The sequence below is a fragment of the Portunus trituberculatus genome, chromosome 14 (genome assembly GCF_017591435.1).
Source record: "Portunus trituberculatus isolate SZX2019 chromosome 14, ASM1759143v1, whole genome shotgun sequence".
Lineage (NCBI taxonomy): Eukaryota > Metazoa > Arthropoda > Malacostraca > Decapoda > Portunidae > Portunus > Portunus trituberculatus.
The window spans coordinates 20,243,949-20,266,683 of NC_059268.1; the positions used below are offsets into that span (position 1 = coordinate 20,243,949).

The 22,735-nt window shown below is 39.9% G+C and overlaps 1 protein-coding gene across 7 annotated transcripts in view; it reads right to left on the reverse strand.

The window, feature by feature from the left end:
• LOC123503811 (1-phosphatidylinositol 4,5-bisphosphate phosphodiesterase classes I and II-like) overlaps nucleotides 1-22,735 on the reverse strand; it is a 256,990-nt gene that overhangs the window by 12,673 nt on the left and 221,582 nt on the right. For 3 of the 7 annotated variants that reach the window (XM_045253843.1, XM_045253845.1, XM_045253846.1), the window contains 16 exons: nucleotides 18,193-18,293; nucleotides 17,557-17,747; nucleotides 16,584-16,730; nucleotides 15,962-16,113; nucleotides 15,670-15,834; nucleotides 14,949-15,204; nucleotides 14,084-14,110; nucleotides 9,357-9,463; nucleotides 8,515-8,614; nucleotides 7,947-8,156; nucleotides 7,546-7,700; nucleotides 7,030-7,194; nucleotides 6,498-6,674; nucleotides 6,124-6,252; nucleotides 5,408-5,600; nucleotides 2,462-2,551 (listed from right to left, as the gene is read on the reverse strand). In XM_045253843.1, coding sequence (XP_045109778.1) covers nucleotides 2,462-2,551; nucleotides 5,408-5,600; nucleotides 6,124-6,252; nucleotides 6,498-6,674; nucleotides 7,030-7,194; nucleotides 7,546-7,700; nucleotides 7,947-8,156; nucleotides 8,515-8,614; nucleotides 9,357-9,463; nucleotides 14,084-14,110; nucleotides 14,949-15,204; nucleotides 15,670-15,834; nucleotides 15,962-16,113; nucleotides 16,584-16,730; nucleotides 17,557-17,747; nucleotides 18,193-18,293 — 2,365 coding nt within the window. The remainder of the gene's footprint in view (nucleotides 1-2,461; nucleotides 2,552-5,407; nucleotides 5,601-6,123; nucleotides 6,253-6,497; nucleotides 6,675-7,029; nucleotides 7,195-7,545; nucleotides 7,701-7,946; nucleotides 8,157-8,514; nucleotides 8,615-9,356; nucleotides 9,464-14,083; nucleotides 14,111-14,948; nucleotides 15,205-15,669; nucleotides 15,835-15,961; nucleotides 16,114-16,583; nucleotides 16,731-17,556; nucleotides 17,748-18,192; nucleotides 18,294-22,735) is intronic. The other 4 variants (XM_045253844.1, XM_045253848.1, XM_045253847.1 and 1 more) reach the window with 3 other exon arrangements.

Consider the following 22,735-nt stretch of genomic DNA (forward strand, 5'->3'; position numbering starts at 1 on the left):
TCAACAAAAAAGGAGGCAACAAAAGTCAAACACAAACCAGTGGTGAAATAATTTCCAGCATCATGAGCAGATAGATATTGTGAAGCACTGTGTGTCATGGTAGAGATGTGTCAGTGTCATTCAATGGGAGTGTATCAAAATCATGTAGGTGTAAGAAAACAAAATAAAGGTTAGCATGCACCAAAAGTTAAGGTTCAGTGATGTCAGTGTATATTGTTCTGTGAATGGAATTTCAGAAGAGAAGCCATGTTGCAAGCATCACACACACATTTCTTCTTGATGAAGTCAGAGTGTATTCAACAATGTGGTCTTGCTTCCAACAAGTGCAATAAAATAATACATTTTTGTGACAGGCTTCTATCTCTATATGGAGGCATTTTGAGACTGAACAGACAAAAATATTAAAAATGCAGATGATGCAAACAAACATCTTTTTTACTTATTTTGTTTTGTGGTGGAATCCAGTGGATTATCTATGAGTCTATTGAGTAGTGGTATGTCTGCCTAATAGGCTACTTGATATATAAGGAGACCTTTATCTGCACATTGTGTTTCATAGGCACAGAATCAATGGCAGCCCATGAAGACACGGTAAAGCTGCATCAACAGTCAGGACAACTGCCATGGCACTTGGAAGATGCTGAGAATCACATATTTTCCATGAGAAGCAACTATACAGTGACTGATCCAGCAATGTACATGTTATATGCACCATGATAAAATGGAACACTCTTATTCCATACAGCAGTTCACTGCATCACTGCTCTGTATGTGCCCTACTGTAAGACACTCTAAGATGCTCTGCAGAACACCACACTCCTCCACACACATTACCACCACAGATGGCCACATCTGTCTGTCACATGTTTCTCAGTTCCTGGTCACTACTGTTATTGTAGCAGAGCCTCCTTGTCTATGATTTACTTGCAGACATATATATGTAATGTTTTGATATAAATAAAACAGTGTTTCTTCTGTAGTAGCAACATGGCTTGGCCACACACTTAGTAGCCAGGTCAGATCGGTGAAAGAATTCTATCACTGTTTTTTGTTTGTTATAAAAAATAAATGAAAGAAAGAAGCCAAGAAGAATGGGAACCTTCTTTTCCAATATTCAAATATCTACAAGAAGACAAGGTGTGGAGAAACAAGGAAAAACAGATCCTCAGATCCTCTTAAAAATTTGAAGATAAGGTTGATGAATGTAGAAGAGACTGGGTAAATCTTTGTGAGAGAAGTTGAATGTGTTGAAATCACAATACAACTATAAAATGGAATCTGGACCTGGGACTGTGTGAGGTTAAAAGGAAGAAGGACTAGAGAAAGAGAAGTGAATATTGATGTGAGGGATTAAAAGTGGTTGTGTCTGAGATGAAACACACATATAAGGCAAGAATCTGATGTGAATAGTAGAACACAAGGTACAGTCTTATAAGAGAGGTGAATAAAAAGATGTCAAGTAAAGTTTGTGTCTGAAGAATACTAAGAGTTTATAATCAAATCAGAGTGAACTGCTGTTTGAAGATAACACTTTGCCGAAGGTTAATTAAAGGAAAGTGAGATGCTTGGTAATTTAAAGATGTTATGAAGAAACTTTGAGTGTGAATTAGAATAAAGGAGAGCAATGAGAATAACTACAAAATATGACATAATAGTGAAAGCAGACAGTGTACACAAAACTCAAAAAATGCAAAAGGATCAACAGTTTAAATAAAAGAAACTCATAGTGGAAAAAGCTTGGCAGCAGTGCTCTTAACGTATAGCCTTATTTAAAGTGCGACATGATCCAGTAACATTTAGAAAAAAAATATATATAAATAAATAAAACAAGAATGCACTAAATACAACTTGAAAAAAAGTTCCTACAATGATTAAACATTTCAAAATATTATATCACAGCAAAATACTGAACTGTCCACTGCAGGAAAATGAATGGATAACTGCAAAAATGATACACAAGTGGGGAAAAAATGCCATTGAGACTCAAGAACTTAGATGAAATGGAAAATATGTAGAACCAAAAACACTTACAACTTCTTGGGCACAATAAATGTTAAGTGTGGGAATGAAGCAAGTGAGAATATGATATGAAGAAAGTGTACACCTGTGAACTTCTCTTATGTCCTCTCCTTTGCAAGTTTATAGAGAGACTTACAAGGAACAGAACATGAAAGACACCAACAGGCTGAGTTAGAGTTATCAGTCGGCAACGTAAAAGTACTGAGGCAAATAATCACAATGTTGAACTGAATTAAAGTTAACGAGATCTTCAATTAATAGTATTATAAATGAAGGGGGTAGATGGATGCTGATCATGTCAACTCAGTATGGTACCTTGGTATGTGCAGTGCTGGGTGTGAGAAAGCTAGCAAAACAATTAAGGATCAGTGCCATGCTACACCACTGGTCAAACACAAATCAAGCCAATACAGAACTGCTGTGAAATCTCACTGTCATGTACCTAGGAGAGTCAGAGAACCCTCCTTATCCCGGTCAGGCTTGTCTTCACTTTGCTTTAAGGGAACCCTGGGTGTGATAGAGTTCTCGCGACCTGAGGACCAAGACCACTCAATGAAGTTAGTTGGTTGTGGGAGCTGCTTTGGTCTGCTTCTCTCTCTGGTGTCTATTGAACTGAGGGAGTATGTATGGACAGTGGTGCCTGCTACATTCCTCCCAGACATGGCAGGGGGGGACATATGTACACCTTCACTGTTATGAAATGCCTGGTGTTACATGAATTTCTGAATGAGGGCAAGAATGATGCACATGTTGGGAGTATTTTGCTTGACAGGCACTACTGTTCACTTGTGTTGAATAATCCAACCCTCCCCCTGGTTCCCTACTGTTGTGGGCTTGTTTGATATATACATAAAGTCTAGTTACTCCCGTACCAATCATCCATACATACAAAAAGTGAGTTAGTTAAGTACAGGGATTGCCACGTCTAGGCCAGATGGCTTCTTGCAGCTTCCCTTGTTTTCTGAAGTCCTTATGTACCCAGGAATGTTTTCTTTGCTCTATGAAAAGTGCCAAGTGTGATCTGTTCAAAGTAAAGTGTAGTAAATGATCAAAAGTGATCTGTATTGGTAGTAATGTAATGTGAGCTGAAAAATACCATCACTACCTCTTTTTCTTTATCTTGGCTCAATGTTCTATTCATCATATACTCATTCACAGTAATTTCTAACTCCTTTATGCTCTTCATAATTAATTCTCTCATTTCTTTTACTTCTATTCTGTCAACTATATGAAGACATTACTTACTGACATGAGAGTTGGGGATTCTTCACTATTGATGTACACTCCTTTCCTTGAACATCAATTTCCCTTCCTCATAATGTCAAAGTTTCAAATCCTTAAGTTCTTATGTTCTACTGTTGAGCCACTGAGATTCTGTTTCCCTTCAACGTACTTAAGTGTCCTTTTCCACCTCCTCCATGGCTAAAACAGCAATGTGTCTTCATCACTTCACCAATGCACTCAATCCAAAGGCGTCTTCTCTGTTAACCTTTCCATGATCAGCTCTTGAAGTTTACAATAAGTACAGAACAGAGCTGGCCACTTCTGCATATGACAAATTCTCAGCTATATCCATTGACATTCTCTACACTAGCTTTACATAAGATGAATAGCACGTGGCATTACTTAGTGGCTCCCATTTGCCACTTCAATCCTTAGCCATGACCTCAACCTTGTATTTGCTCCCTTACAGAGTGATATGTACTGTAGTAACATGCTTCTTGTACTGTGGCAGTGCATCCATCATGGCAAGCAAGCACTCAGCAAAGGAAAGTATGAATGCCTATGACCTTAACCTATGAGGAAATTCACGAGCCTTGAGCAAAACAAAGTACATATTGGCGAGTTGCATTTAGGAACAGACCACAGTCACCATTGAACACTTGATGCAGATCTGTGAGAACATGTTGGTGGTAATGCTGACCAAATCAAACAGAAAAGTATAAAAATAGGAAAAATATATATAAGTGCTAAAGCTGGTGTGCTTGTGACGGCAGCAAAGTATAGATATGCACAGAATGGGAAATGTTACTGACACTGCTGCTTCTAATGACCTGCCGCTTAGCAAATGTTGTGTGTTGGTGTATGAAATGGCTTAGAAACATTTGTCTAAGGTGTAGTTTTCAGAAGCAGCTGGTGTGGAAACTACTGACTGGTTTGTTGGTAATCTATACTTCCTGATTCTTAATAATGATCCTATTGATTCTCTTTTCTTTAAATATTCTCGTTAATTCTCGGTAATGGTTCTAATGATTCTCAGTCTAACGTAACAAGTGAGAAAGTACACCAATTGTTCTCTCACTCCTCAGTCACTCCCTCACCACCTGATGTGAATGACATGAGTTTTTCATTGCTTCACCTCCTCTCATTCCTCCCTCTTTTCTCTTAACCTCAAGTCTCCACCCCATCATGCCTACCGTCAACAGTGTGTAAGGTGAATGCAGATGATATTATCTCAGCTTGGGAAAGGAAAGCTAATCAATGTAAATAATGCCAGTTAGGGCTTCCTTACTCGGGGCAACGGTTTCCAAGCGGGTGGGCTTTGAGATAGAAGGTACCCAAAAAAAGTACCACCTTTAGCCCATAAATTCCCGTGAAAAGCCCTCATGGTAAAAAAAAAAAAAAAAAAAAAAAGTATATATAAAAAGTTAGTCCATAGTGAAAAGGGTGAATTTTCTTTTATCATCAGTTTCATTGGCCTGGAAAAAAAAAGACTTTTGACAATATATTTCCAAGTTTGCCACCAGTAATAAGAGAAGATGGCTGATTTGTAGGTGTACCAATAAATGAATGCATAAGATTTGAAAAACAAAGTCAATGAAATGAATCCGTGACATAAAACCACATAAGTTGATAAAAAGAATAATAAAACAAAATAAAATGAATAAAAAGATATAAAAAAAAGTGAAATAAAGATACAAAAAATAAAAGAATAAAACAAATAAGTAAATAAATTGATAAAATAAGTCAAAATGGACGACCAATCGGATAAAATAAATATTGAAATAAACATAAATGAAATAAATAAACTTGCTCACCACATCGGTAACTTGAGTGTCTCCTTATGCACGTCATCATCAAAGTAAAAGCTATCAAAACTAAAAAAATAAATATCTGGAATGCAGAAATATAATGATAACAATAACAGTAATAATAATAACGTCTCTACAAGTGAAAAGCAGGAACCCTTTAAATGCATAAATAAAAAAGCAGAGGACATAATGATAATTGAATCAGTCAGCTAGAAATGGCTCTGCTCTGAAATGCTGCACTGCTTCCATGCACTACTGGCCACCCACCACGATCTTCACAAACAAAAAGCAGATAAGCAAGAGCCTCGCAGCCCTACAGAACCACCACAGCCACGCCACTCACAGCCGCTACTTACGTGGGCCGAGTGGTGTGCTCTCACGCGTACTGGTGCTGTCAGGAACCTCCCCGTTACTCTTGGTTCTGGCCGCTCCTTTCTGCCCATCCTCCCCAGTGCCCAGAGAGCTATCCCCGCCAGCCCCCTGACTCATCCTGAAGGAATCGCGCTGTTTGCTAGGCGCCTCTGGAACATCCTTGTCTCCACCCTCCCGCTGTGAATGCAAATGGATGTCCAGGGTTACTAACTTACTATGGGAGGTTTGTGTTCATAGGAGCATTATTAGTATGTGTTCTCAGTCAGGTGAAGTGATAGGTAACTCGGGTAAACTCTGGAACTCTCTGCCCTGCCTGTTTCCATAACCTTGTCTCTGCCTTCCTGTTGTGAATGCAAAGGTAGGTTCAGCATTACTATGGGAGATTCAGGTTCATAGGAGCATTAGGAGTGTGTGTTGTATGTTGTCAGTCAGGTGAAGTGGTAACTCAGGTAAACTCTGGAATTTTCTGCCCTACCTGTTTCTTTGACCTAAAAAAGATTGTCAATTAAGTGAAATAATTACTAAGGTAAACTCTGTAACTTCTTGCCTGCCTCTTCTGTTTCCTTGACCTAAAAAAAATCAAATTATCTACTCCTCAAAGTGAAGGTGAGCAGAATGAAGGAAGGAAAGAAGAAAGAATAATCATGGACATATATGGAAGAAATAGGGAAGCAGTGATGAATGCTGTGCTCCATCTCACCTCTGTGTCTTCATCATCATCAAACACTTCCAGTTGCTTTGCCCTCTTGTCCATCTCACTCACGTACTTGATAGGGTTCGCCAAGGCCTCAGCAAGGTCAATGAGACTGCGTGGCACATAATCCCCAACCTAAAGAAAGGAAAGGACTGTGAGCAAATCACTACTAAAATAATACAAAAATACATCTCATACCACGTCTCTAAGATATTTGGATACATGAACAAGACTTGGTATACATAAAGGTAGATAATGTAATGAGAAGCCTATGTCATTTCTGAATCTTATATCACAATCTCCACCTCTGTGTATGCAAGTGTGTTTAACTGCTTGCTACATACAGTATCTGAGTCTATAATGTTGTGTCCACCACCTACCTTGACATATAAGAAGAGTGTTGAGATGCCCAGTGGCTGGCTGGCCTCATTCCGCAGCGTGATGTGTTTGTAGCCCGGTCTGAGGCCAACGATAGGCAGCACTCTGTGGCCTAAACTCGCCCTGCCACCCTCCTCATATGCCACTATCCTCAGCGTGGCCAACTCAGGCAACACCACCTGTCAAGTGAGTCACCAGTGAGGTTTGGCTACAGTTACATAAAAAAGGCTTGACACACTGAAGCTCCTACCACTACAGAGATGAAAGTGGCATAAAGTGATCTTGATGAATGGATGTGCAGAAAGAAAAGAATATGCTGATGTTATGGATTTTGTGATGCAGCAGCTGCCAACACTGAGAGGATACACTAAAAGACTTATGATAAAAAAGGCAGCAAACAAAGATGTAAGGAGATACATTATTTCTGACAGAGCAAGCAAAGTTATGTGCACATCAAGCATTCAAAACTTTAAAGATAAATATGACAAATTAACTCTAAAGGATGAGACACTACAAGCTTGACTCAACACTAACCTTCTCAAATACAAATGTTTCCTCGTCCCACACTGGATTTATACAGTTGTTTTGCACAATCTTGGTTTTGAACTTCTTACGCACAGTGTCTGCCGGCAACCCATACATCTCCACCTCAATGTAGCAGCCACACCGCTTGTCAGACAGAAACTGCCCTGATATAACCTGCAAATCATTAAAGCTGTTAGCTACTTTATTGTACTAGATATTTTGGTTAACTCTATGACTCTTTTAGGGAACTGGCAATCAAGTGGGCCTTTTTTTTACTTTTTTGTTGCCCTTGGAAAGCTTCCCCTCTTGCATGACTAAAAAGAAATATCCAGGATTAGTCTTACTCAAAAATGCTGAGACACATAACATAATACCCAATTGATCTCTGAAAATGGGACTCTAGTTGGCATATGGTATTTCCGTTCAGACAGGATAAATCATATGTACAGTTTGTCCTAAGCAGGTGAAAAATGCAGTGACAGAAAGGTGTATCCCTGAACACTTCAGGCGAGTGGTACTGCTCACCTTAACAGACACAGTGCCAGCAATGATGCCGTCCACGGTGGCCTCAGCAAAGGGATCAAACCTTCTGTCAGGTCTCCTCATGAAGTCAGGCTTCAGTAAGTATCCTGACCGGCAATTGAACTCAAAGATGCCAAGGTTCAACTGCATGGCCAGATCTGAAACATGTGATTCTTGATTGAAGACACCACACTCATTAAGTCTTGTGAAGGCGATTCTTAAAAGTTTCCTGAGTTCTATGAAAAATCTAATTGGTACTTGTGTAAAGATTGGATATTCAGTAATTTTTGTGGTATGATTCTCTCTCTCTCTCTCTCTCTCTCTCTCTCTCTCTCTCTCTCTCTCTCTCATAGACACAGTCTCTGCCACCGGTACTGCACTGACACACAGGAGCCATGACCTACCAAGGCTCTGGTAGTTGAGGGCCACCAGCTGACACCCAGCATTCCAGAATTGGTGAGGGAGGAAGTTGGAGGAGTCGACTCGAGTTCCTCTGGGGTACACTCGAGACAACTGTCGCTTGTTGTAGTTGACGAACTCAATTGGGGACTCCTTTAGAAGGTTGCTGGCCTGTGTTTCAACAAAGGATGACATTTCATAGCTCTTGTTTCTCTCTGGAAGCCAAAAGACAGTGCCATTAGCAGTGCTTTGGGGAAATGTTACTGTCCCTCATCTTGTCTCTATCAGTAGATGTAAACAAGTAATCCTAGATTTTATACATTTCTGTTTCCAATCATTACCTTTTCACTGTTATTGTATGTATAAAAATGAGAAAAAATGAATTCCTCAGATAGAAAAGGAGTGTTTCAGAGTTGAACATCTAACAAATATGGATTAGAACACAAGAACATAAGTAAATAAGGGAGGTTGCAGGAAGACATCAGACTTATACATAGCAATCCCTGCATGAAACACACCTCCTCCCTATTCCTAGATACAACAAATCTCATGATTTTACACATGGCAACTCACTTTCGGATGCCTCAAAGGAGTGGAAGTGAACTGGCTGAACGTAATTGACTAGAGCTGATATTTCTGCTCCAGCTTCCTCTTCTGCATCCCCTCCTTGCTCCTGGGAAAGATAAAACAGACATGAAATACAGAACTCCTCTTTCCATGTCACTTCTGAATCTTATGTCACCACTACTATCACAATCTGCACCTCATAGGATCATCTGTGTATGCAAGTGTGTTTAACTGCTTGCTACATACAGTATCTGAGTTTATAATGTTTCTCCATTAGTTACTTTGCTCTCTAACCACAACTATTTGCAAAGGCCACAAAGATAACTAACTGGGTTCTCAAGACTGTTTCTCGTGTTTGTAGTATAGAAGTCTTGTTCATCTGTCACAATAACTGTAAAAACATCCTTGAAAACTCATGTAACTTCAAGTACTGTAGTCTTTTGAAAGTAGTGAAGTTGAAGTGCAGGAGTGTTTAAAAATACTGGCCTATGTTATATCTGTCTACCCTAAAGTGGCTCCTGGGTCTCAGTTTGAATGGTGTCTCAAGGAATGCATGGTTGTCAAATCTTGAGGAAAACTGTGAGCTATCCTTGTAAGTAGTGTGCTGATCAACAGAAAACAAGTATTATTCAAATCAAATCAATTACATTATCAATAAGCTACGATACGTTTTAAATCCAGGAGCCATTTTACAGAAGACAGACTATAGTACTTCTTAGAGGAGGAAATCATGCACTTTCATTCCATCTAATCTCAAGCTAAAACTGAATTACATCAAGGCTATTCTCTGCTTTGCCAACATGAACCACACTCTTTCCCTTCCCACCCCAACAAGTCACATTGCTTACAGGATTGGTGGATCCCTGCTCTTGTATGTCGTCCAGTGTGAGTGGATTCTCCTCGTCTGAGCTGGAACTCTCCACATCCTCTCCTCCTCCTCCGTCCGGTATTTCTCCTGTAGGGATTATGAAGTTTCAATGATACTTTATGGTTAGATTAAATGTTGAGCATGGTAAATGAGGTGTGCCATTATGAAAAAGGTGAGATTATGTTAACACCTTCAGTACTGGGATATATTTTTACCAGGAGTTTTGGGTATGATTAGATGATTTTATTGACATTATAAGGGTCTATGGCAGTCAGAAGATTAATGGTCAGAGTCTTCACTATTCCAATCCTTACATAAGTTTCTGAAGCTGTGTAAAATCATCAAATAGCAACCAGAATGAATATGAAAATGCATCCTGGTACTGAAGAGATTAAACACTTACAAAGGTTTCATTAATTTATGCTACACATGTTTTAAGTATCATAATGTGTTCTGATATTCATTGTAATTATCTCTTCTATTGTTTAAGGGATGAGGAACACAGCTATATATAAACACATTTCACACATGATCAATATTCCATTCAAGAAATGTTTCTCATCCACTGAATACACAAAGAAATTTACAGATTGTTGATATTTCCTCATACAAAAAAAAATCAACAACATATTACAGTGGTGCCTAATGAGAGCCAGACAGACAGTAAGTGTTGGTATGTACCATATGAAACTCGTAAAAACTCAACCACATGATAAAAATGGCTCCAGTGATTCTTAACCCCTTCAATACTGAGACACATTTTTGCCTTGATTTTTTGGGTATAATTAGACAATTTTATTTGCATTAGGAACATTAGGAAGGGTCTATGGAGGTCAAAAGATTAATAGCCCAGAGTCTTTACTATTCTAATCCCAACATATGTTTCTAAAGCTGTACAAAACCAAATACTAACCAGAATTGATATGGAAATGAATCCTGGCACTGAGGAGATTAAAGGCTAGCCATGGACTCTTTGAACATTAGAAAGACAGACTCATGATAATATTTCAGTAGCACCACAAGGCTTGCAACTCTTTGGACTGCTGCTGTTGAGTGATAGATAAATAATCTTAAATACTTCACCAAAGAATGCCATAATAACTTCAGGTTGATGTCCATACAATATTTTGCAAAGAATAAGACAATGAATGTGTGTGGTTTGCATGTTCTTATATATCCCAAATCTGAAGGACTGAATGACACACACTCTAAATGAAATACAATGAGATTATCAGTTATTTACACAAGTTCTGGCTGTGAAATCTAAATCAGGTGTGCTTTAGAATTTCTTTTCGAATTTCTTTACATGTTGTGAATGATATAAGCAGCACATCAAAATAGAGCATACTATCAACAATATCAGCACCATGAACCTCACTACTCAAATATAACTAAACTGCAGCATTGTCTAAATTCCTCTCCATTCAGTTTTTACCTCCCATCTTGCTCTGACTTCAAATGGGACAAAGTGGTGGTGGTGATGAACAAATACACACAATGATGACTCCTTACAGCAGAATAACACTTAAATGGCACTCTTCCCTCTCTTCCTCTAGTGCTACAAGGAGAAATGCATCTTTGAGGGTTTGAATGCAGTGAGCTGGGCAGGGCTGGGGTGGGCAAGGCAGGGCAGGGCAGGGCTGTTGAGAAGGCTGGGTGTACTTGCTGTGGTGATCGTGATGGTGGTGGTAGTGCACAGCTTCCCCAGCCTTGAACTAATTCCTACTGTCATGCTGCTGTGGTGTTGTACTGGAAACACTGCCATATATTACACACAGAGGAACACATATAAAGGACACTTTGAAGGAGATCTAGAACACCTCCCAGTCTTACATTAGTACAAGTACATACATTGGAAAATATTTTGAAACATTCCTTCTGGCATATCCATTACTCTCAAAAGGCCTCAACAGAAAATACACTTCATTACTGGGACGCATTTTTACCATGAGTTTCGAGTGTGATTAGATGATTTTATTTACATTAGGAAGTCTCTATGGAGCTCAGAAGATAAATAGCTAGAGTCTTCACTATTTTAATCCATACATTAAGTTTCTGAAGCTGTATAAAATCACCATATAGTAAGCAGAATAAATATGAAAATGTGTCATGGTACTGAAGAGGTTACGGGTGCTTTGATGGCTCTAGTGACATAATAAGATTTTTGCAGCATGAATAGGAGAAACACACTTAAAAACCAAGCTAATTATACCTGTGGCCTTTGAAAATAGTTGTTGAGAGAGGAAGATGTTTCAGAATATGAGCCATACAGTCAGATTACAATGTGGTGGGTTAAAACTGACAGTATATACTCAACAGCAACTGTGATACTGCACAATGGAGTTTAGTCTTGAGTGGTAAGGAAGTTCTGCCTCATGCTGGGAATCACACAAATGACACTTATCTAGAGGAACACCAATGCAGGGTACAGTTGCCTTGCCACCTCAATACACCTCTCATAGAAGCAAAAAACAGAAAGAAAAGAAAAAAATAAGAAAAAATAACCAGTTTTAAAAGAAGGAAATTAGATATGAAGAATATATGAATAAATAAATACAGAAACAACTGATTAGTTATGAAAAAAACAAATCACATCTCTCATAGAAGCAAAAAATAGAAAAGAAAAGAAAAAATAAGAAAAAATGACCAGAATAAATGTGAATGTATAAAATTGATGAATAAAAGAATGAAATTAGACATGAAAAGTAGATCAATAAATAAATATACAAATAAACACAGAAACAAACTGATCAATTATGAAAAAAAAAAAAAAAAAAGAAATGAAACAGATAACAATAATGAAATACAATAACTGGAAACATTGAAGTCTGCTGAGGTTATGTATACAACTAGAAAACGGCTCCTCACAAACATTCAAACAATTCACATGACATTCCCTTAAGATAAACCTGTGTGTGCCAGAACATGAGTGGCAAGAAGGCTTATCTATAGCACCACATCACTCACAGGTGGAAAATGTTGCAAGTGAAGAGTCAAGAGCTAAAAGGCTGGAGTTGAATACTGTATACCCGCTGATGTTTCTAACGCCTGTATTCTGCAACTCTTCAGCGTCACACCTTCACTATATTCAAAAGGCTCTAGTTGAAATGATGCAGGCTCTTATTTCACCCCTCCAGTACTGGCATGCATTTTTTCCATAAGATTTGTGTGTGATTAGATGATTTTATTTGCATAAGGAAGGGTCTATGGAGCTCAGAAGACTAATGGCCATAGTCTCCACTTTTTTTAATCCCCCACATAAGTTTCTGAAGCTGTATAAAATTGCCTAATACTAACCAGAATGAATATGAAAGCATGTCCTGGTACTGAATGGGTTAAGGGTACTTTTTTATGGTTCTAGTGACAGATTAACAGGATCTTTATGCTAGTAACAGGAGAGCCTGGTTAACTGTCCCTGTGGCCTTTGAAAATAGTCGTGGTGTGAGTGAGAGAGACAGAGAGCAAAGCATTTCTGAAGACTGACAAAAACACAGCAACATTTTCGCACCTTAATGAGTGAGGCATAGTTTGACAGTATTAGGTTTCATAAAAGGGAACTGATGCAATAAGGAAATAACAAATATAGGTCCCTCAACAATTAGAGTACACTGAATTAGCCAGAAAAACCTCATGTTTAATAGACAGTGTGAATAAGTACCAATATAAGGCAACACCAATCATCTCAACACTTCAAGGATGAGGAGCACCAAGGAGAGCCCTATTAACAACTGAAGGCATGATGCTGGCTGGGGCGGGCAGAGACAGAGGAACAGGGCGCCCACAGCAGGAACATTAACATCTCAATACCAAGATTCCCAGTTCATTCCTCTTACAGTAACAGATAAATAACATAGCGAGTGCAGTGGCAGTGTCTTTATTACCTCCTCATGTGTTGGCATAAAGACTGTCGCATTATCAAGGATCTAGGATGAGAAGACAGTGTAAATATCTCAAAGAAAATTCAAAAGTAAACACTAATAAGCACATAATTAAGGTATATTTAGATTATGAATGCATTAAATTTGACCATAATTTATTTTGTATTTTTATCCTACTGTTTATCCTGGATCCTTCATGATGGCAGTGTCCAGAGTTGAAAAGAATGAAGGTATTGTGTCGCCGCTGTTGTCACTATGTTATCTATCAGGAAGATCTGGTTCCCACAACTGCCCTGCCTAAAGTAATACATGTAGTAACCATTCCCGGGTAACAGAGTGGCTTGTAATGGTCTACATACAGTACGGATGGCTGGCAGGGACTCACGCGAGGGCTCAATCATAATGCAACCTTTCATTTCAGTGAATTTCTGTAATATTTTGCATGCATACTCTTTTTTTTCATGTAAGAAGACATGACTGAGCCCAGCCTGAGTGTGCCAGCCAGGACAGTGGCCAGCAGTGAACACAGACTGTCAGCTAAGGGCTACAAGTTACCTGTACATGGTGCCAGAAAGGAGGGGGCTGTCACTGCTTCATGCATTATGGCTACATACAGTATTAACACAGTAGTTTACTGGAGAAAGGGTGAGCATCCACTCTGCTGCAATTACAATGTGGTAAAAAGATGCACAGTTTTTAATTTTCTTGCAAAACTGATGTGTTTTTATCGTGTCGAGCATCAGTCTTGCGGAACACCTCATAGCACTAACATGCTTCCACCTTTGTGACGGGAACATATGAAGGGTGAAACACTACATTCATGTCTTACCTATCAGCCTGGCCAGGTGAGGAAAAGCTGGGTCAAGAATGACTCAGATTAGCCAAGTTAAACTAACAGGTAATGCTGCCAATCATTATCATGCTTATCATACTAACACTCATCATTATATATCAATCATTTACCATCATATCAATATTCATGAATGCAAAAGTTAGACACAGTTATCATCAAACCAGATATGTATACAGAATCACACAATATCACAGGGCAATGAAAGTACAGGGAAAAATACTAAATTTATGAATAACTGCCTCTACTCTCCTATCTCCTTGCATTACTGACCCTCTATGTGTGACCAATGTACACAAACACATGTCTTAACACTAAATATTCCACCTGCACCATGCCAAAAGTCAGGAGGCAAGGAACTTATCATGTCTGCTATCAAATCACTGTGTATTTTTCCTTATCAGTATATTTACCACCCTCCTTTTGGCATCACTATCATTACAAACACAGTCACATGCAACCCAGCAAGGCCTGAGTTGTGGCAAGGCTGTGTTGCTCATATGACTGTACCCAGAGACCATCAACCATCTCCGACCTACACTGAACTTGGTATAAATTGACATCTTTATGGAATTCATCCTTTTAGTCCCTTCCGAATTCCTTCATTAAATATTATGGCTCTCTTTCCTCATCACAGTCATTTCATACCAGACTGTGTACATCTTATCAGTCTTATGGTAAAATAAGAACATTCATTATAGCCATTTGGAAGAACAGATCCCTGGAGACTACAATTAACTATCTTCTTGTGTTGAAGCTAAATGGTAGACGTGATCAAATATAAGGGATTTCTTGTTTCATGTTAACTAAAGCTGAAAACGAGAGCCACTGAAGAAACACTCACCATTAGCTACTTCATTCTCTTCCTCTGAGGAATCCCTGGAGCCTTCCTTCTCCATTAGAGGTCTGGGGATCTCACCGTTGCCCTGCATCTCTGTGGGCCTTGGCTGTGTGATGGGGTTCAGATCCACGTGGAACTGGGAGTGGCTGGGCTGTGTGTTCACTTTGGTGTGGTGGTGTGTACGGTGCTTCTTCTTGTTCTTGATGATGATTTTACGTTTCAAGACCTTTGGGCTTGGCAGAGGAACACCGGCCTCCAGCTGGAAAGAGAAAGGATTGTGTGATTCTAGGAAGATGAATAATACAGTATACACTAGTCTCCAAGCTTCCTCAGTACTAGATGTCCCTCATGGTAGTAACTCCTCACCCACTGCATCTCCATATTTACGCCCATATTCAGAAATGCCTTTCCCTCTCACAAGGACAATTTTCCAAGACCACAGCGACAACTAGCTGGGTTTTTAAGACAGTTTCTCCTTTTAATAAACTAGAAATCTTACAAATCTATCACCAGAACTATAAAAAGACTCTTAAAATCACTAGTATATTCAACTGGAGCCTTTAGAAAGCAGTGATGGTGAGAGAACTAAGTGTTTTAGAATGCAGGCCTTACACTCAAGTTATCTAATGAACAGTCAAGCAAAACAGAGACTTCCCCAATTTAATTTGAACAAGGTAAATCGCTCACAACAAGAACTTTTCACCCACAGCTTCTCCAAACTTACAGGGAAGTTATCCAGTGGAGAGTCCAGCAACATGTCGCCAAAGAACTCTCTGCAGTAGTTGGCAATCTTGGCCTGCTGGCGAGGGTTGCAATGGTTCTCAAAGGACAGAATCACAGGCCAGTCAGAGGTCTTGAAGGCAGACTCGGCAATACTTTCTATCACATCCTGCAAGTGAGACATTACCATATAGACACAATAAAAAGTATGAACAGATAACAATGTATAAGTTCAATTTTATGGACTTCTTGACATACAAAGAATAATAACAATAAGTAAATAAATTAAAATAAACCTTGGCACTGATTTCTGGCACGAGAGTGAAGCCGTGGACAATGACAGGCTCCTCTAGCTTGCCATTCCAGAAGTCCAGCTCCACACAGCGGCAGCCGGCCAGGAGACACTGCCTGTACATCTCTATTGAGGCCTTGCCCGTGAACTGGTGGCCTGGGAAAGCAGTGGATTGGAGGGTTGAAAGCAGTCTTGTGGTAACCAAGTACTTAGTCTATCAAGGGCTGGGTCAGACAAGGCACTATTCACTCTTATTCCTGTAATTTGCTTCTACTTTTCATAAACATCCTGCTCTATTTAAGGGAAGAATCTGTACATAAAAGTACCATATATACATAAGACTATTTCTCAAGTTTAACCCCTTCAATACTGGGACACATTTTTACCTTGAGATTTGTATATGATTAGACTATTTTACTGACATTAGGAATGGTCTATGGATGTCAGAAGATTAGTGGCCACAGTCTTCACTATTTTAATCACTACATGAGTGTCATGATACTGAAGGGGTTAAAAAACATCATATCAAGATTACAAATAGAAACAAATTTAAGGTACACATGAGTTTGGTTTCACAAGGACAACCACTCCCTGTCATGCCTTGAGTCAGCAGTGGAGCCACCCACCTGTGAGGTATGTGTTGTGGGATGAGTTGATGAAGTAGTGTGAGAGAGGCTGCTCCATGTCGGCGTACTGGTCTGCCATCTCCATAGAAATCACAGTGTTCTCGTCTGACATCAGGTACTTAAGGAATCCCTCGATGCTCAACACATCTGAACACACAGGAAAGAAGATCATAGTCCCTTGTTGGTATTACTGGTGCTACTAGTATTGTCATTGAGGAAGGAGTTTTTTCATGCAAGAGGGCAACAAAAAATAATGGAAGAAAGGCCCACTTGACTGCCAGTTCCCTTAAAGATAATAAGAGTCAGCAGAGAATGGAGAGAGGAAGTGAAGATATAAGCATGAGTGAGGTGTGTACCATGAAAGAGAAGGCAAGAGAGGTAAGTTTGAGATAATTTGGACATGTGAAAAGGAGAAATGAGGAGGAACCAGTGAAGAAGGCAATGCTGATACTAGTTATGGGGAGAAGTTTGGGTAGACAGAGAATAAGATGGAAAGACGTGGTGAAGCTCGACCGTATAAAAGAGAAGGCAAGATAGGCAAGGTTGAGATATTTTTGGACATGTGAAGAGGAGAAATGAGGAGGAACCAGTGAAGAAGGCAATGCTGATACCTGTTACTGGGAGAAGAAGTTTGGGTAGATGGAGAATAAGATGGAAAGACATGGTAAAGCTTGACATGAATAAACTTAGACAACAAGAAGAGGACATAATGAATAGAAACAGATGAAAGAACTAAACTTGAGTGACTGACCGAACTACACACTAGGAATAAGGTCGTATGAAGAAGACTACTGTTACTGCTATTACATTCTCTCTCCCTTTCTCTCTCTCTCTCTCTCTCTCTCTCTCTCTCTCTCTCTCTCTGTCTCACGAAGAAGACTACCATTACTGCTACTACGTACATTCTCTCTCCTCTTTCCCTCTACTATTACTTTCATTACATTCTCTCTCCCTTTCTCTCTCTGTCACTTACTCTTAGCAATATTCTCCTTGGCTGGTTCATAGTCTCGGATCACCTCCTTGGCCTTGGCAGCATCAGCATAAGGGTACAGAATCTCATTGAGGCGTGGGTCTCTCTGTTCCTCATTCAGAAACTTCACCAGCTGCTCAATGTTCATCCCCCTGGGCCGGAACTTTGGGTCAGGATTGTACTCCTGGTCTGTGCTGTAGAGGAACATGGGAATTCACTACATAAGGATCAAAGTGTATCATTAGGGCCACAATGCCTTTTACTACAGTTTTTTAAAGGTAAATTGATAGACACTAATACATTCATACATAAAGTACATAATCTTTAAATGAACTTGTGTGAGAGAGAGAGAGAGAGAGAGAGAGAGAGAGAGAGAGAGAGAGAGATTCAGAATATGATCACAGACTGAAAAGTGAGTTAAAATGGCTCCTAAATTTAAAACATATTGTAGTTTATTGATAACGTCATTGATTTGATGTGAATAATATTTGTTTTCTACTGATCAACGTACTTATTACAAGGATAGCTCATGGTTTTCCTCAAGATCTGACAACAATGCATTCCCTGGGACACCATTCAAACTGAGACCCAGTGACCTTGAGATTCTAACACCAGCCAGAGGGATCGAGGTACACTTACAGAGAGCAGAAGACTCGCTCCACCTCCAGCCTGTTGGTCAGCTTGTGGTAGAACTGAAGGAACATCTCCCATGTGAACTTTTCTGTGGACACTGTGTCGTTCTGGTGGAGAAAAGAGGAATATACGATTAATCCCTTCAGTACTGGGACACATTTTTTTTTTACCTTGAGATTTGTGTACGATTAGACCATTTTATTGACTTTAGGAAAGGTCTATGGGGGTTAGAAAATTAGTGGCCACAATCTTCACTATTTTAACCCCCAACAAAAGCTTCTGAGGGTGTATAAAATCATCAAATAGTAAGGAGAATGAATATGGAAATGCCTCATGATACTGAAGTGGTTAAACTAATGGAAGAGACTCAGTAATAATGTTAGAGCTGAGTTAATAGAGAGCTTTTAAAGGAAGATTAGACAAGTATATGGATGGGGATGATAGATGGAATTAAGTAGCTTTGCTCATACAGGAACTGACAGCCTCTTGCAGCTTCCCTCATTTCATTTTCTTATGTAAACACGACTTGCAACTTGTAACTTACTCTACGTACAGCCTGCCATTAAGTACTTCCATAATGAAACGCATTTTCATCATGATTTCTCGGGTATGATTTGCATTAGGAAGGGTCTATGGAGAGATTAATGGCCAATTTTTACTATTCTAATCCCCACATAAGTTTCTGAAGCTGTATAAAATCGTCAAATAGTAACCAGAATATATATGAAAACGAGACACGATACTGGAGTTAAAAGTCACTTCTACCACGCTAGAATAGAACAGTGAAGCATGCCATCAGCTCAGATACGACTTAGTCCTTCACCGCGCTATAAAAATAAAATAAAATAATAAAATAGAGGAAAATAGATCATACAACACCTATATTTTAATACCAAGTCACTCATACAAGCTCAAAATAACAACCGGAGCAGACGAAGTGACACGGCCCCATAACTCAGGTGACAAGTGACGCTCGTGGCAACACCTGCGTGACGGAGGGCTCTATTCACCTGCCAAGGCCGAGCATGATCCACAGCTTGCCCTCCTAAAGCCTTGATGGGTCGCCGCGTATCACGAAATACTGGCGAGGCTGTCATGGTTAATCCTCCCCTCAGATACTCTCTCTCTCTCTCATTGGTTCGTATTCTCAAACACTTCTGTGCTTCACCTCCACTATTTCAAAAGCTTTATTTAAATTGACACGAATTTTTCAAGGTGTTTTTACGTTTATAAAGGCAGAGAGACAAGATTTCTACATTATTAACTGAAGAAACACTCTTGAAAACCTCGCTAATCATCCCTGTGGCCTTGAAAATGGTCCTGCTGAGAGAAAAAGCGTTTCTGTAAGCGGCCCTCTCTCCCTTTCTCTGTACCCTAGTTTGTCAAAAAAAAAAGGGAGACTGCAGAACCCCCAAAAAGCAATGAATATTACAGATTGACCTATTGGGAAGTGATCAATAGTGTCGACCTTGATCTTCAAACGTACTCTGAGCCAATACATGCAGTCTGAACACATGTCTCGTACACACACACACACACACACACACTCTCTCAAGCTGTTTATCTTGCAAATACTATAGAAATCTTGCTAATATGCCACTAGAACCGTAAACAAACAATACTGAAAACGTGTAACTTAAACTAGTCTTAAAAGTTGTGGAGTCACCCAGAAATGTTTTAGAATCAAGTCCTCACATCTTTCTGTTGTGTTTCGACCAGAGTTTGAAGATACGACATGAAGAAGTCGAAGAATAAAGATATCATGGGTATGTTTGAGAGAGAGAGAGAGAGAGAGAGAGAGAGAGAGAGAGAGAGGAGCCACTACCTTACCACGTAGCCAGGACAGAAATACACCGGCTAATGACACAGATCAGAGGTAAGCAGCGCCCCTCATTACCTGACAGTTGGCTCAGCTTTCGCATCTCACTTTGTGCTAAAAATAATCTGACGCAGGCACATTCTTTTATTAACCTTTTTTTTTTATCCATCTGATGTTATTTATAGTGAGGTAGTGCTATTATTAAACTTGATACTCGTTCCTCCTACCGAATACTTTGTCATTTATATTGTTAACCCCTTCACTACTATGACGTGTTTCTATATTCATTCTGGTTATTATTTGGTGATTTTATAAAGCTTCAGAAACTTATGTGGGGATTAAAATAGTGAAGACTGTGGCTATCAAATTTCACGCCTCCATAGACCCTTCCTAATGTCAATAAAATCGTCAAATCACATAAAACTCATGGTAAAAATGCGTCTCAGTACCGAAGAGGCTTAGCGAGTTTATATATCATTCTTTCCTTTATAATGATGTCCGTTGGTTTCATGACCCTTGAAAAACTCGTACGTCACTTCATAGTCTTTAGAAAGTAGTGGAAGCGATACGAGGAATTGAAGACTCTATAGTTGAAACGTCACGTGTTTTTAAGGGTGTTTTCTTACGATTCAAGTGACAGATCAACATTTACACATTGTTAAAGGGAAAAAAAAAACACTCTTGAGAACACGATTAAGCATCTCTGTGGCCTTGGAAAACAGTCGTGGTGAAAGAGCAAAGCGTTTCTGAATACTGATCTGTTTCATGACCCTTAATTAAGAAAACTCATGTCACTTTAACTATAGTCTTTGGAAAGTAGTAGAAGTGATGCGAGGAAAGACACTATAGATGAAACGTCACGTGCTATTAAGTGACAGATCAACATTTACACATTATTAAAAGGAAAAACACTCTTGAGAACACGGCTAAGCATCTCTGTGGCCTTGGAAAACAGTCGTCGTGAGAGAACAAAGCGTTTCGGAATACGGATCTATCACTCGCCAGGAGCCACCACAGGCAGAGACGCTAGGGAAAAGAGAATCGAGGTGGCCGTTCGCGCAGGACTGGAGAGGGGCGGAGAGGGCACTGCTAAATAAATCCATCGGTGGAGTTAAGGAGAAGGGCACAGGGAGACAGGGAGACAAGGAGTGAGTCGTCTCCAGCTCCACCTAGACTGCACACACAAACGTAAAGGAATACAAAGGAAGTAACAGTGGATAGGCAGACGTGGTGGTGGTAATGAGGGAATACAAAAGGAAGGAGAAGGATTGAATGGCTGGATAAGAAAGGACAAGGATTGGATAGGTAGATAAAGATGATGCTTGTAGTGGTGGTGGTGGTGGTGGTGATGTGTAGTTGACGAGTGTAAGAGAGTAATGGTGAATGGACACACACACACACACACACACACACACACACACACACACACACACACACACACACACACACACACAATAATTAATTACGTCTGTGTGCTGGCAATTTAACAGCTTGGAAAAAGAGGAGGAGGAGGAGGAGGAGGAGGAGGAGGAAGAGGCGGGCTAGTAACCTCCTCAGATGCACTTATGATAGCAAGAGTTGACCAAGAGAGTTTTTTTTTATCTTTGTTCGATCGAGAAGTGATGATGTAAATGACTCTACAGAAGGAGGAGGAGGAGGAAGAAGAGGAGGAGGAGGAGGAGGAGGAGGAGGAGGAGGAAGAGGAGGAGGAGGAGGAGGAGGAGGAGGAGGAGGAGGAGGAGGAGGAGGAGGAGGAGGAGGAGGAGGAAGAGGGGGAGGAACAGAGGCTGAAAGTCCCTGAATACACCTCTCCTCCTCCTCCTCCTCCTCCTCCTCCTCCTCCTCCTTCTCTTCCTCTCGACCAATGCCTCTTTAAGTTGGCTGGACAGTAAGGGCCGGTGTACCTCTCTCTCTCTCTCTCTCTCTCTCTCTCTCTCTCTCTCTCTCTCTCTCTCTCTTGGTATTGATTGAGTTAAGGTGTGTGTGTGTGTGTGTGTGTGTGTGTGTGTGTGTGTGTGTGTGTGTGTGTGTGTGTGTGTGTGTGCGTGACATGCAAACATATAGGCAGACAGACAGATACAACACACACACACACACACACACACACACACACACACACACACACACACACACACACACACACACACACACAACGAATGATAAAGAATACCCAAATCAAATCAAGAACATTACAAAACGGAAAAAAAAAAAAAAAAAAAGAGAAGGAAAGAAAAAAAGAACGAATGAAAAATAAGTAAGACATTAATGAATAAAATGAATGAATGAATGAATGAAGGAAGGAAGGAAGAAAGGAGACAGGATGATAAAATGAGTGACGGGAGTAATTGAAAGATGAGGGGAAGGAAAAATGACTGAAGGAAGGTAAAAAAGACGAAGGAGGTGAAGGAGATGAAGGAAAAGAGCAGAAGACAGGAAGTAAGAATGGGAAAAAGTAATGAAGTGAATGATGAGAAGAGGGAATGATTAGAGGTAAGAAAGTGGAAGGGAGAGGGAAAAAATGAACAGAGAGGGTGAAGGAAGTGACAAGGAGACAAAATGAGAAAGTAACGAGGAGTGACTGGGAGAATGAGCAATGAGAGGAGGAAAGAAAGCAAGAGGGGAGTAAAGAAAATGAGATGAGAGTAAAGGAGAGAGGAGAAGGAAGAAGATAAAATGCGTTACAGCGAATAAGAGAGAGAGAGAGAGAGAGAGAGAGAGAGAGAGAGAGAG